The sequence below is a fragment of the Anser cygnoides genome, chromosome 20 (genome assembly GCF_040182565.1).
Source record: "Anser cygnoides isolate HZ-2024a breed goose chromosome 20, Taihu_goose_T2T_genome, whole genome shotgun sequence".
NCBI classification, from domain to species: domain Eukaryota; kingdom Metazoa; phylum Chordata; class Aves; order Anseriformes; family Anatidae; genus Anser; species Anser cygnoides.
Genome location: NC_089892.1, coordinates 10,442,795 through 10,459,271, shown reverse-complemented (window position 1 = coordinate 10,459,271; position 16,477 = coordinate 10,442,795). Strand labels below are relative to the sequence as shown.

Genomic DNA, 16,477 nt, shown 5'->3' with positions numbered 1-16,477 from the left:
AGGAGTCATTGTTCTCAGTTTCCTAGGTGTTTGCTTTACCAAGGCTTTATTAAGACTGTTCTTTGTTATGAACTGTTTCCTAATATTCCTATTCCAAAAATATAATTCCAATTTAGTGCTCACTGAAAGGAGAACAGAAATTAAACTGCAGGTATATAGTCTATCTTTGTGCTTCTTTTCAAAAGTATCACTTGAATAGGAACTAATTCAGAGAAAGCAAGAGTATTAATTCTTCATTATTCAGCCTGGTGCCTGTGTTAGTAGAACATGCTGCATCAGAGCACTCGCTGGAGGACTGTTGAAAGTAAATGACTGTTGATATTGAAAACAGCGTAGTAGAATTCTCTTTACTTTATTGTCCAGTTGTGAGTTTTAACTGTAACGTAGGCGCAGAATTGAAGCAGTGAGTATTTTGAGTAGCTTTGTTAAATCAGATGTCTATTCTTGAGAGCAAGTCTGCCAGTGTGCTTCCCTGAAGAGCTGGCAGGATGCACAAACTGTGCTTGGGAGGAAAGAGTGGGCAGCCTCGTGCCAGTGGGGGCTCCTGTGAAAGATGCCAGCTTTGTCCTCCCAGCCCGGAGGGGACAGGGCTAGGGGCTGAGCTCAGTGCCCAGAGCCTGAAGGGTGCAGCTGGGGTCTTGGTTAGCTGCGAGCATGTGGCAGGGGTGGAATCGTGTGGTGTATGAAGGCTGATGCAAGGGCTGATCTGAGGGCTGAACCCAAAAGGGATCAAGGTGCTTGAATTCATTTGTGCTTATCTGGGATGTGTTTCGTGTTAGGGCTGTCACTGCGGTCAGAAAGCATTGGAAGGTAGGTGGGTCAGGGGGATGGCCAAGACGGGAAAGAGTTGTATGGTGCCATTTCAGTTTGTGTACAAATAGAAAGAAATCCAAGTCAGAGACTACATCTGAGCATCCTAAAGCTTTTGCATGTTCAAGACAAACCCAGACTGTATTTTCTCCTCAGGGCTGTATTTGCCTGAAAAACAGAAATAGAAAGAACACAAAATAGACCCCCAAAATCTGCATTTGACATTTGCTGTGTGTGTCTGTAAGCAAAACCATGAATTGAAAACCAAGACACCGTTTTCACCTGTATATATTGGAAGAGTGCACAGAGCACATACAGGTGACACTGGGTGGATGAGATGAATAGGCTGAACCAGCCCAGTAATAGAAGTACAAGTTACAGAACAGATCTGATTTAAATAAGTGTCTAAATTAAGCATCTAAATTGGCTCTTCAGAGCTGTGGTTTTCCTACGCATAACTATTCTGGAAACTGCAACTATCTTGGACTCTGGGGGTGTGGAAGGAGTATAAATTCATTCTGTAAGGTGTGTGTCCTTCTTTTCCCTCCTTTGGCACTTCCCTAAATTCTCACCCATATCCAAAGGCTGTAGCTAGTTCTCTTTCTACTGACCTTGAAGTAGGAAGTGTTGCCTCATTTCTCTCCAACTTCAAATGCAAATCTTTCTCTTGGATCCCAAGGCTTTTTGTAGACTGAAATCCTCCCAGCCTCTCCTTGCTGTTGGGTTCCTTTGCTGCTCCTTTTCTTTGTCTTCTCTCTGCAGGGTTGCACCTCTGCACTGCTGACTCTCCTCTTTAAGGCCATTGCCAATTGTTCTCTCTCCAGGTTCCCCAGGGCTTTGTTCATACGGGACTTGCCATGCTATAACTAGTCTGGTGTAACTGTGGACTTGTGCTGTGTGTGTGTCCTGGCTTCTCTCCTCTGTTCCCTGCCACACAGGTTCGCTGCTTCCTTCACGTTGGTTTTGGTGGCAGTGTGGTGTCAGTGAGTCAGGTCAGCCTGCCCATCTGGGGGAAAGCTTCCCCCATAAGTGATGTTTACCAGCGGTTCAGCAACGTGAACTCACCCTGCTGCTATGTAGGGGCTCACTTTGGTGCACAGTGGGATCTCGTAGTTCAAATAGGGCACGTGGGGTAGGAGCTTCCCCAGGGAAATAGTCTCTCAGCAGAGTTGCTGCAAACATTTATATCTGAAGCTGTTCAAATTGATGCTCGTGGTAGGTATGATGTCAAGTTACATACATACAGCTAGAGAGTATATATAAGTTTAGCTGTGCAGCACCAGAGTTGACATCACTATTGGAAAGTGTACTGATATCACCTTCTTTCCCACTAGCTGATGTTGCAAAGTCCATGGGGGCAAAGGTGGTGATAGCGATCGATGTGGGGAGCCAAGATGAGACCGACCTCACCAACTACGGCGACTGCTTGTCTGGCTGGTGGCTGCTCTGGAAGAGGTGGAATCCCCTGGCTGAGAAAGTCAAGGTATTGCAGACTGCATTGCAATCACAGCTATTTTTACGTGCAGAGCAGGAAGCATTCCTTTGGTTATTCAGAGGGCAAGCCTGGTAACAGGCCATGTTGTTTCGTGGATTTGAGCTCATACTGATGGGTGAAGAAAGCTGGGCAGTGCCCTGACACCAAAGGAAATAGAGCATCAGGGGAGAGGGTAGAGCCCAGCTCTGCAGTGTGGCCTGCAGAAGGTCATACAATTGTTAGAGCACAGAAACCTGTTCTTGTAGGTGCAGTTAGTTTTGATAAAGTCAGAATTTACAGATTTCACCAATAAAAGTAATAACTTAGTCCAGTTCAGTGTTTCTATCCTAATGTCTCTGGATGGCTGACTAGGGAGGTTTTAGTGCTAGCCAGTAATTAACAATACAACTGCTACTCATAAACACTGGGCTGCAGAGTATGATTTTTTTTTCTTGTTGAACGTAGTCAGCCAACTCTATTAAGTATTCTTCTGCGTTTCCTAAGCTATCTGGCTCTGCAGCGCTCCCCAAAGTGAATGCTATTTTTTCCTTTACCCACTGTGATTAATGTGTTCCCATTTTGCAATTGGAAATAAAAACCTTGCTTCCCAAAGTTAGGGGAAATATTACAACCTGTGGGTACTGCTCTGTAATCCCAAGTTATTCCTCTGTAATAAATCCCTTCCCTGAAAAGGTCTCGTCTCCCTGAGAGGTGGCCTGGCATCCTTTCTGGAGCTGGTGCAGCTGAGTGCCCTGCTCGGTCTTGGCAGAGTTGATGGTGCTGCTCCCAGCACGTAGTGGGAATGCCTGGCTGGGGAAATGAAAGACTCTGACTCTCCTCAGTAGTGCCCAGTGAAATACTGCGACTGCCCAGATGGCAGTAGTCACAACTGAAAACACATGGGATTCCATTTTTTTTCGAAATTTATTTTTAGATTTGTGAGGGTGGTGAAACACCAGAAAAGGTTGCCCAGAGAGGTTGTAGGGTCTCTGTGGAGGTGTTCTCACCCAGGTGGACATGGTCCTGGACAGCCTGCTGTAGCTGACCCTGCTTGAGTATAAGGGCCTTGGACCAGAGGGTATCAAAAGGTCCCTGCTAATCTCAATGATTCTGTGGTTCTGCGAAATCTCTGCCCTGGTACAGTAGTGATCATCACCGATTTCTGCCTTGAAGGATCTCTTAGCCCTCTCAGCTAAGCACAGACCTCTTTCTGAAGTTACCACTACATCCTGAAATGGAAGACTCAATTCAACCTTGCGCTACAGCAATGTGTCTGACTTTGGAGACTTGTTGGCTGTCCACACTGCCTGGGAAACAGATGGAGGTGCTGATGTGTGAAGGCTTCAGCAGGCTTCTGTGTGCTTTTGGAATAAGCTTGATGGATAACTTGCTTTCTCTCCACTGTGAATACAGACCATATTCTGAAATGAAATTTCTGAATTAATCATGATCGTTACGTCTGTCCTGGTTGGCAGGTGCTGAATATGGCAGAGATCCAGACACGGCTTGCATACGTGTGCTGCGTGCGGCAGCTGGAGATGGTGAAGAACAGCGAGTACTGCGAGTATATACGGCCACCCATTGACCGATACGGCACCCTGGAATTTGGGAAATTTGATGAAATCTGTGTAAGTGCATCCTGAGGAAGGCAGTTCCCCCATACTGACATTCTGCAGAAGTCTACTGCTTTGTGGTGCTAATTAATACCTAAGCAGTGTAAGAGTAAGAGAAGTCAGTTGGCACAGAGTGAATAATTGACATTAAATAATACCACGGAATGATATCATGACTGTGAGATTGGATTAACAGTAGAAATTGAGTTAATAATTGTGATTATATAATAACCTCTGAACGGATCAGTTGCCTCGCTATCTTATGTCAGTCCTTACTCAGCTGCTTGGTAAAAACTCTTTGGTGTCTGAGCTGCTTTGGGCAGTTGTGGTTTGTCAAATGGTGTCATTTCTCTTCCTTGATTGTGTAGCTTGTTGTCACATGAAAGATTTGAAGAAATCTGTGGGGAGGCTGTGAATCGTTGAAATGGAGGGTAACATGCTAAAATACCTGACTCGGCTGACATTTCAACACTTCTATTAATAAAACATATCGTCCACAATTCCTCCACACCTGATAGCATATCAGGAAAATGGCACCAATGTCAGTGGAAGGACGTAGTAAAAAGGGTAGTACCAGGTTACAAAAACTAAATCCCAAAGATGTGTATCCGAAATCAGCATGGGAAGAACTGACTCCAGATGTGCAGTTGAATTATCTTGGTGACATAATCCAGCATTCAAAACCAAAACATTTCTGCCTGATTTGAGGGAATGATAGCAATTTTGGCTCATTGTCTCTTGTCAAGGAAGTTATTTTACTGTCTTTTTCCGTTCTTTGCTTCAGCTGTGCAAATATCTTCTGTGTTCAGGTGTTTCTGCACGGGTTTGCTCTTCTCCTAGTCTAGGAAAGAGGAGGAGGGAGAAGTGCCAATTTTCCTTTAAGCAGTTCTCCTTTACAGATGTGTTGAGAACCAACAACACTCATTAGGCTGCAGATTGCTTTCTCAACATTGTTCCCTAATGCTGTCGTATAAATACTGAGCAAAAACAGTAATGCAATTAAGCCCTGCAGATTTACATTTGAGAGAGTACTTAGGAACAAAGAGCAGCTATTCAAAGCCACCAGCTGATTTCCCCAGTATAAATATTTTCCCAAGGATATTTGATGTCATAGCTCCTGGGTAAACAGCTCTGTCCCCTCAGCAGGGGACCTGAGGCTTCCCTGTTTAAATAGTGCTCTTCACTGGGAGCAGTGTCCTGGCCCTTTTTAAAACCTTGACAGACAGGTCTGATAGATCATCACAGTAACAGTAAGCTGTCAAATCATTGTTCTGTCTAATTTGCTGTCATTAAAGAGATTTGAAGACACCAGGCAATTTTTTCTCAGTGGAATTAAAAACTTGAGGAAAGTGCAATTTCTCAAAGATGTCACTTTCTTTGAGCAAGTCCTTGGCACAAGATGTTACAGGTACAGAGGGCAGCACCCTCCTGGGTTTTCATTTCCTACAGTGTAGCTAAATAAGCTTTGTCCCGAGGGGAGTTTTACACTGTGCTGACCTTAAAGGGCATTCTAGGCATTCCTTTATCATTACAGGCTATGGAATAGCGTGTGTTTGTTGTTGTTTTTTTAATTTCGGCTATGTACCTGGATGGAAGGGTGTATGCATACACGTACTGAGCTTCATATGGTATTATTCTGTGAACCTGCTTGAAGCTGCTGCTGTAAAAGTAGTTGTCAGGTGGCGCTTTTCTGTACATACTGTGGGGTCAAGGACCCAGTTAGCATTTAGACTTAGAATAGCGCCTTGTTTGCTTAACCATTCCCCCCTAATCATTAGGCTGAGTGGCTTTTCCAGGTAAGGATGGAAGGTACCAAAACATGCATCCTGCCTTTGGGATAGACATCTGGATTTCCTGGATAATGTTTTTTTGTTACTAATTTACTTTTTTGTTTTCTTTTCTCCTGGTTCTCTTTTTCCAGGAAGTGGGATATCAGCACGGGAAAACTGTATTTGGTGTCTGGTGCAGGAGTGGAGTCCTTGACAAAATGCTAAAAGACAGACAAGAGATTTGCAAATCCAAAACTTCTGATGTAAGTGCTCAGTTTAAATGCACTCTTCTGCAAGAGCTACTTGATGCACAACAGGTTGTATACTGCCCAGAAACACTGGGGGTAAGAAGGAGAAAGTTGCCTCAAGTCCTTTCTTGTGAGCCTGCATCTATTAGTTAAAATCTTTTGAGGCCAGAAGAGGTATAATCAGTTTTTCAGCAACTCCTTTCTTTGAGCCTGGATGAATGAGGAGGTCCTGCACTTCTTGGATCATCAGGTACACGTGTGGCCAAGGTGTACTCTACCAGCGTCCCGGTGGTTTTGATAGCCACATTTAAAAAGAAACAACCTCCACCCCCAATGTGTAATGTATGTACCCCTGCAGAGATCCACCCATATCCTCACCAAGTAGGATGCTCTCTGAAACCTCAAGGAACAACGTAGCCCTGTAGGGCAGCTCTCCTTGTTGCTGTTTTGTTCTGCCAGATTGATACCACATTTGTAACCCAAAACCATGCACAGCACAAGTACTTGAGGGAAGGCAGGGTGCTCACCCATAACCAGCGCTTTCTGCGAGACATAGCTGATGCGGAGGTGTTTACGTGCCCACCGTTCTCTTCTTCCCTGTGTGGGTCAGCAGTTAGAGGGCACTGAGTGCTGCTGCCTGTTTTCTCCACCAAGCGTGAGGGTGGAAGGTGTGGCTGTGCCCCCGCAGGTCCCATGGGTGGATGATCTGCGAGAAGGTGATGAGAGAAGGATGATCTGTGGTTTCAGGCAATGGGCCACATTTGTACCCATTGCATGAATGCGTGCGTAGATTGCCTCTCAGAGTAGAGCTGGGTAGGCACAAGTAACTTTAAAACTGCTATTCATTTATTCTTGTGCCACAAAGTCCAGGTGGTGCCTGGGTATTGTTCTTGCTACCAGAAACTGTTCTACCAGGGCAATGGCTCTCTCCCACGCCATCTTTCTGATCTCTCCCAAGCTGCCCAGTGCTTGTCACCGAGGATGTGAGCCGGGATCTCTGGCACTGATCTCCACCATTGCTGGCTTTCCTGATATGACTCAAATAGTTCTCAGATGCTTCCAGAAACCTTGAAATAAATCCTTGCCATGGATGCGTTTTTAGCTAAGAGTTAAAATCTTGCAAGGCCTCAGACTTCTTGTTTTGTTGTTTTTCTTCCTTGCTCCTCTACTAGGAAAGGCATTTCGTAAGGCTCTTATTACAGCTCCATGCAAGCTTGCAGTGTTGTTGAAGTACTTAGAAGTAGGATGAAAATCTCTTGGGTTTACAATTTCAGGATTTAAGTCAGCCTCTAGAGCTGGTCCAGTAACTCTGTGGGCTGCCTGAATTTCTGGGGAAGTTTTAGTTGTTTTTAAGAAAGTTATCACCTTTTTGAGGTCTCGGGTACTATATTATAATATATTGGCTTATTATCCTTAGTTCCTTCAAATTCCTCTGATTTAAAACCCAAGTGCTAAAAAGACTTCATGTTTTACTCGGTAATTCTTCTTTATTGTCTTTTAGAGATAGGGAAATTAGTAGCAATATTTTAAGTGATTGCCAAAATGTATCATAGCTGTAGTAAGCTTCAGTAAGGAAAGTCAGTGGAGGTGAAAAATGACGTTGAGAGTTTGCAGCTCTTCCAGAGATCGGCTCTCCAGCACTTCTCTTAGGAGAGAAATGGTGTGAGCAAGGGGAGAGCAAAGGCAGTCCTTGAAGGGATGGATGCAGCAACAAGAGGTAGTTTTTTTTTTTCCTTTTTTCAAACGCCCACATCTGAGCTCTTTGCCTTTAGACCCCCTTTTGTCACAGGAGAGAGATGAGCGCTTGTAGGGTGTGAGTCACTTGCAGAAATGGAAATGGCTCTACTGGGATAAGAGAGATGGCACCCTCAGCGCCCTCCCTGTGAAGGGAGACAAAGGGGAGCAGTGCTGATGCCTTTGTACCATCAGAAGATGAATCCCACCCAAGCTGACGGGCAGGGTGAGTGGCTGTGGGAGGAGCACAGAGGAACTGAGCTTTGTGGGGAAAAAAAGCTCAGAGTAGCTTGAGGAGCACCAAAACTCATCAGCTTATTATTTTTTACTGGCAAGATGACCTGCAGTAGGAGATGCATGAGCTGCAGAAGAGGGGGTCCCCCATTCTGCCTCTGACACATGATGTTCAGGCTGGTTACGTGCTGGTATGTGTTTGTGTGTGCGTGTTGATAGTCGTAAGGAGAAGTCAAGGGGGAGAAGAGTGAGTGTGTGTGTGTGTGTCAAATGGTCGTGTGTCCAATTTTGTCCTCTAACTTTTATCACCCAGCAGTAACAAGCTTGAACATCTTCACTGCTGTAACAAATGTACCTTTCAAACCAGGCTTCTTTAAGAATTGCCCATTATATGGGATACAATAAGTCAGGCTAATTTCAGTCAGATCACAGTATTACAGCTGTGCATGATGCAGGATTTTGAACATTTATTGTAATCTACCCTGTTTTTTTATGTCACTTCAACTGCCATGGAGATCAAATAGGTCATGTAGTGGTTGTAGACAGAGCTTGTCATTGCGTTTCTGTGTAAGCTCTCCATAACAAGGCAGAAAGTGCTGACTGCTGAGACACCAAGATTATGAAAATAATGGGTGCATGAGAATGTTGTGATAAACCGCCTGGTCAGCTTTGTGTGGTCCCCAAGCCTGAAGCTAAGTTCCAGGCTACATTCCAAGGACCCAGAAAGTCACCTGCTTTTTCCTCCAGCTACTCTGGAGCCTAGTAAAAAGCAAGATATTTTTTCCATATGACTTGTTTTTGTAAGTTTATTTCTACAAAATAACAAGTATTGCAGGCTCTCTCTGAGGTGTTTAGCTTTTTTTCCTTAGTCCATTAAAGTCATTTAAGTCCTTTAGCTGTGCTATCTTCCAGGGATAACAGCTGATATTTTTAACTTGCCTTTCATTAGCAAAGGTTTTGATGATCTGTGTTTTAGTTCTTCAGCTATTTCTGGAGTGTTCAACATCTTGGAGTGTTGGGCTCGGTTTCTTTTCATCTTGTTTCCATGTCGTAAGCGTTGAATTTTTACTTAATCTCCAGATATTTAAGCATTTAGATGTTTCTTCTTTCCTTTCATCATTCAGTTGCTACTTATCTTTTCTTAAAATGCAAATACTGAAGCCATGAACAACAGCAACCTTACATAAAGTTCATTTGAACAACCCTTATTTTTCCCCAATGCAGAGTAATGCAGTACCGTAAATTGGATCTCCTCAGGGAAGTTTTGTCTATTGAAGTGTTATTCATAGTCAAAGCTAAATATAATCTAGCAGACTACAATAGTATCTGTCTTTCTCCTCTCATTTATTTAATAAAGATTATGCTAAAGAGAATACTTTCTTCCTTCTTGGAAAAAATATCAGCAGGAAGGTTTGAGAGTGGGTTTCAAATGAATCTTCTTTTCCTTGTGTTAACTGATGGGAGTGTGGTTTCGTCCTCAAAAGTAGTCAGAGCAAACGCTGAAACATATTAAATGCCTTTTCTGCAAAGCATCAAATGAGCGTGGGAAGACACCTGGTTTCCCACAAGTGGTGTTCCAGTCGGAGTGCTAAGACTTTGGGGTGCAGCTGCCTCTCCAAGCTTCCTCTCGCAGGCTTACCCATGGGATCATGTGTATGTCATATTCCCTAGCATGGGATCATGTGTATGGCAGTGACTGCAACAGATGCTCCCGTGGGCAGGGTCACACTTAGGATTGCCTTTATGCTCATCTGTCCTCCCAGCTTTTCTCTGGGGGCATGTGAGCTGATGCTAGTTTTCCAAGAGCATCTTTTGGCGATGTTCCCTGCAGGCTTTGTTCAGCACTTCATACAGTGCCCTGCTCTTTCCCCTCCAAAGCCAGTCCCTGCTCTGCTGCATCCTCCCCAGGACAGTCTGGCGCGTGTCTGTGCGAGCGCTGAATGCACCCAGTCTGTTTGCTTTATGACAGTCCTCGTTTGTACAGTGCAGGTGATTGCCTCAAACATTGCTGTGTCTGCTTTGTGGCCAGAGTTCGCACATGTCCCTTGCTTAGTCATGTGGCACAAAATGAAGATGTAGCTGCTCTTTTTTTTCCCCCTCCTGTCCTGGGAAATGGCCGCCTGCAGATGCTTCACTGGGACCATTCAGGTTGCGTGTTCACGATGAAGCAGGACTGACTCACTCTTCTGGCTGGTTCCTTAATGGTCAGACCTTATTCTGAGCTTCTCTGCTTCTTTTTATTTTAAAACGTGTGTCCTAAGCTACTGCTGTTTCCTTTCATACAGGTATTTTTTTAATTCCCTTTGGGTCTTTTCTGTCCACTGCTCCCCAGCAGCTGTTTGTCCTGAATCCTTACCCTGCTTAGGCTGTGCTAAATTACATCAAAAGTTAGTTATGGATTAAAGGTCAACTGAGAGCAATCTGCTGCAGCTGTAATGGGCTTCTGCTGTGACCCCTGCAGGGGCTGTATGATTCACAGTATCAGTGCTCCTGCCAGAAGAGCAAAGAATTGCTCGCAAAAACACTGTATGAGGAACCTGCCCTGCCTGGAGGTGTGTGGGCAGGTCTGTCCCAGCAATTCCTGACAGCCCAGTGCCAATAACATGGCCTCTGCAAGCTCTTCCCCTTCACTCTCCTCTGGGGCAGGTTGCTACTGTACTAATTAAAGTGGCTGGTTTGAAAATAGGCAAAGAGTGTTGGAGTTGCTGTCCAGTGACCCTATGTCTGGCCCCAAGGAGGGAGGGAGGCCCACACACCTCACTCGTGGCCAAGCACACAGGAAGGCCAAACCAAATCTTAAATGCCAAAGTTGGGTTTTATTAAAAAGAAAAACTAAAGCAGGCAACTCTTCAAATCCCAGAATGATCAACCTGCTGCTTGGGTGAGACAGAATAAAAATAGAAAGGGTTTGAAAAGAGGAATTACAGTGGGAAATACTTCTCCTTGCAGGCAGACCTCTTGCCTTGGGTTCCTGCTCGCTGCAGCACCTCCAGCCCCTGACTTGCCGAGAGGGCTGGGGTCCCCTGACAGGGCCTGGTCACCCCTGGCTGCTGCCCGCTTGGCTGCATGGCCTCCCAGGGCCTCTGCTGGCTCATGTACGGCACCACGGCCCCTTCTCCCTCCCACCAGGCTACCGAGGGAAGGAGAAATCTCCCTGGGGGCTGCACCTGGCCCAGCTGCTCCCTTTTATAAAGCAACACAGTGCAGTGATAGAGAGCAAGGAAGCAAAAGGAATGCTGTCTGTCAGAGAGTCCAGGCCTGCCAGTTCTTGTCTTTGTCGCCTTTTCTATAGTTTCCTAAATTTTTAATAAGGTCTCATATTGCATGGATGGAGAAGGGCCCGTTAGAGATTGCCCGGTGTCTGCTTGCTCTTCGGAATCCCATCTTTGCAGCCAGGCCATGCATCAGGGTCATTGTTTTGTGAATTGCTCACCGATGAGTAATGAGGGTGAAATCCGTGTCTGGAGCTTTCTCTGTTCAGTATAATTTTTACACAGTCTTGAATTGGATGTTTTGTGTATATTTGGTAACATACCTAAACCTTATTGCTATGTTTCAGAATGTGACCTGTGCCACCACCTCTTTTACGGACCTGGCAGAAATCGTGTCCAGGATCGAGCCAGTGAAAGCCCCCGTGGCAGACGGTGAGTCGAGGGACCCAGCCGGTGCTGCGATGCAGCAGGAAGGGCAGCGCAACGGGGTCGGCAGCTTCATTGCTTTCTTTTACTGGCCTGTGCTGCGAGCTGTGATGTGTTTGAGGGCTGGCTGCTGCTGGCTCCGGCGTCACTTGTGGGCTGCCTCCCCTCTGCTTGGGTGAGGGTGGGACTCGGTGCTCTTGCCGTGGTGAGATATCACTGCCAAGCGTTACTGGCATGGTCTGGTGTGCTTTCCTGGTGGGAGCAATCCTTTTTCCAGTTAGCCTAATTCTGAGTGAAATAGCGCACATGTGTCAGCTCTCACAAAGCTGAGCGCTCATTCCTCCTCGTGCTGCCCGTGTCCCTGTGCTGGCTTCGGTCTTTGGTCCGTGTCCTTTTGAAATGGGAGGAGGGCGATTTAAAGGTTTGACTGAAGGATCTTTTTGTGCTACTTTGAATCAAATCTGGAATGACTCACTGGCTTGATTGCTTTATGTACACTGCTATTACAGGGAGCACTAATGAACTAATGTGGAACAGGAACGGCTCCTGCACTTTTACGTGGCGGCACTTGAGAGCTTTGTGCCTCAGACATGTCCTACGGAGCAGCTCCCTGTAAATATCACAACCGAAGATTCACTTAACAGGATCAAACAGAGCTTTGGAGGCCTGAAATCTCCAAGCATTTTACCAGTGCCGGAGCTTTTTATAAACAGTCTCTCCCCCTCCTCCCGATTCTTGTTCTTGCAGAGGGAAATCTAAAGTTAGCAGTCCTTCCATCTGTGACTGTTTGTAGAGATGTCCCTGTGGTAATTTGAAATGCTAATTGCAATCATATGCCTTATGAAGAAAATATTAATCAAATGTCTGAAACAGCCATTGTGAATAAGATTGAAGAATTCATGTAGCATGGTTATTTAAGGCATCGGCGCCGAGTCCTGCTGAGACTCAACCCGTGTGGTGTGACAGGTCTTCCTCCGTTATAGCTTCTGATTACTCACCCTGTTAGGAAGATTTTCTTTTTGCTAGGTGAGGCCATTAAACACGAATAAGTAACTTTCAAGAAGTGGATATGGCAAATTTTGGCCTAAGGAGGGGCATATGCATGGGGTATTTGGGATGCAAGGGACAGGTGCCCCGTGGTCCCAGGAGACACTGAAATGTTTGTTGTAGGCTCCGGAGGAGGGGGAAGAATGGCAGGAGAGAGCTGTGCATACGGACAGCGGGTCTCGGAGGAGTCTGGTATTCATGCTGGGTGTGACTTCATGTGGTACCTGCAGGATCTGTGCCTGGTTTTGATGGACAGTGGCCATAAAGGCGTTCCCTGAACGTGGCATTGTCCCCGTGCCTCTTGCTGAAGAGGTGACCGGAGCTCGGCAGGAGGGCGACTGCTGCCCTGGCAGCGGCCCAGTGGCTGTCGGGTGGCTCCTCACGCGTGCTGGTGAGCCTTGGGATTTGTCTGCTGGTGAAGATGGTCTGACTGCATTTGTCCTGTGCAAGTTATAACATGGGGTGCTTCTTTGTAGCATGTATATGAACTGGCAGTGTCAAAAAAGGTGAAACTTTTTTTTTTTTCTCCATGGAAATCCCTCCCTGAGTGAGATCTCAGACCTCAGGGACTGTAGAAGGGCTCTGCCTGTCCTGATTGTGTACTGCAGGTCTCAGGCTGGATGAAGAAATTCTGTCGATAATTTTGTTCTAAAAATGAAATGAAGAAAAAACTTCCCTGCCTTTTCTCCTAAAGAAGAGATGGCTTTAGATCTGGAGGCTCTGCCAGCCTGTGCCAGTCCAGGGCCTTTCACCCTTTGTACTGACATTTCCCCCCTTCTCCTGGGCTTTGTAGTCAACCAGAATGTAACAGACGTTCTTTCACTCTTGAACAAACTGAGGAAAATGATTAAAATAGTTTAAAAGGTGGGGGGAGAGGGACGGGGGGACTGTCCATCAGGAAGAGGTGAGGAGAAGGAAGTCACTTAATGCTCTGTGCTGGACCCAGGGTACCTGTGCCCTCTGAGTGAGCATGTGGGGAAACATATGTAGGAGAACAGAAGCTTGTTTTCACGGTTGAGATGCTGCAGTACTTGTGGCTGTGTTTCAGTTCTGCATCACAACACTTCTGCAAATCACTTACTCGACTGGGATTTTTGTCTTTGTTCAGCTGTAATTGCGTTTTGCACAGCTGCGGCCTCGGCCAGCACAGCGCGGATGCCGTCCTCCGAGGGAGGCTCAGCCGCAGCTCTGGTCGTGTCCCCAGCCAGGAGGGTTTGCTGAGGACTGAAGTCACGCACACTCGGGGCGATTTCCACAGCAGGTTTCACTTGCCATTTTCTGAAGCAGTAATCACAAAATCACTTAGGTTGGAAAAGACCTTGAAGATCAAGTCCAACCCTTAACCTAGCACCACCATGTCTGCCACCAAGCCGTGTCCCCAAGCACCACATCTACACGTCTTTTGAAGACTTCCAGTTATGGTGACACAACCACTTCCCTGGGCAGCCTGTTCCGATGCTGCACAACCCTTTCAGTGAAGAACTTCTTTCTAATATCCAACGTAAACCTCCCCTGGCACAACCTGAGGCCATAATGCTTCAGGCCGCCCTCGTGGCCCTGTTCCTTGGTGTGAGGTAGGGTAGCACACTCACTGCATTTGATGGCCAAAAGATACCAAGTGGTGTAACAGAGCAGTTTAACAACAGTCACTTGGAAAAAGTACTTGGGGAAAAAGGAATGTTAATCTTGGTTTGAAACACCTGGTTTTGCAATACAGATGAAGCAGGAGACATCCTAAAACCTCTCAGGGGAGACAGTTATTGGGCTCTAGGTTACCCTCTGTGTATTTACTGCTTAAAAAGTCCTATCGAAAAGCACTCATGCACATCAGATTGCGATGAGCTACCAGATTCCTTGAGTTACATCAAAGCCCATGTGTGTTAGTGAAACAGAAACCCTCCAGACATTCAGCACTGATTTTCTTCAAACGTGGTGCGTTGCCTGCAGAAATCAGGCTAATAAGAAATGCCCAAAGCTACATAATCACAGAGCAATTCATTGGCATGAGAAGTGGTTGTGTGACCTTCCAACCGTAAGCACGCCGTCTACCAGTGGCTTGGGGTACCTCTCCATGGTGTCATCTCTTCGCTGGCTCTTTAAGGTCAGGATTGTCACCTTTTGGTGGTGGCAGCAGCTAGCATGCTACTGAGTGCTTTAAATATAAGGAATGTCAACAGGTGTTGGCTGTTGTGACAGCCTTGCCCATGCGTCTCTCTTTGTGTTTGGTTAGGTTAGCTCCTCTATGGGCTGAAGTGTTTGGGTGACGGCGTGCTGAAAGGGGCAATCAGGCCTCCGTCCTGCCTGATGCTCCTGGGGGGCTTGGCAGTAAATGGGCAAGGCTGCTTGGGGCTGGAGCTGTTGCCCCTTGAGCCCCAGTCTCAAGGGGGACAAAGGAAGATGATGCTCAGGGAGCGCAGGTGAGACCACCACCCGCTGTCCTCGAGTACCTGGAGTTACTGTGAGAGGGACATGAGAAGGGACAACCCTCTCCTGGTCTTAGTATCTGTGTAAAGACCGGTTAGATGCTGAACAGTGCTTGTAAAATCAAGGGATTTGGGTTTAATTGCAGTCAGTTTTATTGGAGCTGTAAACTGCAAACTGTTGTTTGTGCTATCTCTTGCTGTTCAGGTGAGCGTCTGGTTTCTCCAGTGTGTTTTTATCAAAGATTGTCAGCGATGCTTTTAGTATAAACTAATGATGATTCTCTGAACCAAAGGAAAAAAATTGACCAAATGTCTTGAATCCTAATGTTCTAGCAGTTGGGTGTAGTTATCGTGTTTGAAGAAAATGCTGTGGAACAGACTGTGCTGTTGTCTTCAGCATGGAGCAGATGCTATTGACTGTTCCCAAAAGAAATACTTAATCAAGAAGCCAGTTTAAACAGAAACCACTTTTTTCACTACCGAGCCGAAAAACAGGTATTTCTTCAGCAACTGAAAGTGGATGTGAATTAACTCATGAAAATGTCAGAAAACAGTCTAAATGCAAAAAAAATCTGCCATTTTTAATGCATTTAATTGCATTCTGAAGTTGCCAGAACCTGTGCAAATGACAGGTGGCCCTGTGCAGCTTGCTTCGCTTTGCTGTGTGCGCACACTGGCTTCACGCTTGTTTGGGAGGGGGCTCAGCAGCGGCTCCTGGTGCACTGAGAGGTCCATTGGGACTCGTGATGGGCAGCTGCCCCGGTGCCATTCGTTGCTGTCGAGTGTTGAATTGATGTGGGAGAGTCGATCCTGTCAGTGAGTGGCTCTCGGTGTCTGCTGTACAGCCCTGGAGTGATCTCCAGGCTCTGGAAGACGCGGTGACTTTGCGCTGATGTGTCGGGGCTTTGGTGCTCAGGCCTGGGCGCTCGGTGTCGTGTCCTGCTGCTGGCTGCCCTGCCTGTCGGCACGGCGGTGTCCTGCCCGACAGCGGGGGCAAGGGGTGAGAGCTTTGCTGCTGCACGGACGCTGCTCAGGCAACTGCAGCAGAATCCAGGGAGGTGAACGTGTTGGGAGGGGGAAAGCAGGCAGCAAAAGTCAATGAGGACGTTGAAAGTGACAAAGTTCAAAAGTTTATTCCAAGTGAACAGGAATTTGTCTTAAAACTGATATCCTAGTGAGGCTGACAGGAAGGCAAGGAGAGGTGAAGACAGAAATCTGAAGATTCAGCCAGCCGGAGTGAGGGACATAGGTGGCAGGGGCGCTGGTAGCATCGCCGAGCACCTGGCTTTGCCAGAGGTCTCTGCAGGAGGTACGGTTGCATTTAATTTATAGCTGGCACTAGCAGTTCTTGGCGTGACGATGTCTGGCCTCTGAGAGACCAGAAAAGTGATTATCGTGTACTTGGTAAAATTGTGACTGAATGATCGAATCTGCTGCCACCTGTCACCTCACGTCTGAGATCTCCGTGCATCTCTGTGATGCATCAT

General features: G+C 46.4%; 1 protein-coding gene across 4 annotated transcripts in view; it reads left to right on the top strand.

The window, feature by feature from the left end:
* PNPLA7 (patatin like phospholipase domain containing 7) overlaps positions 1-16,477 on the top strand; it is a 129,398-nt gene that overhangs the window by 109,942 nt on the left and 2,979 nt on the right. For all 4 annotated transcript variants that reach the window (XM_048056282.2, XM_066980521.1, XM_048056286.2 and 1 more), the window contains 4 exons: positions 2,145-2,293; positions 3,760-3,912; positions 5,819-5,929; positions 11,442-11,526. In XM_048056282.2, coding sequence (XP_047912239.2) covers positions 2,145-2,293; positions 3,760-3,912; positions 5,819-5,929; positions 11,442-11,526 — 498 coding nt within the window. The remainder of the gene's footprint in view (positions 1-2,144; positions 2,294-3,759; positions 3,913-5,818; positions 5,930-11,441; positions 11,527-16,477) is intronic.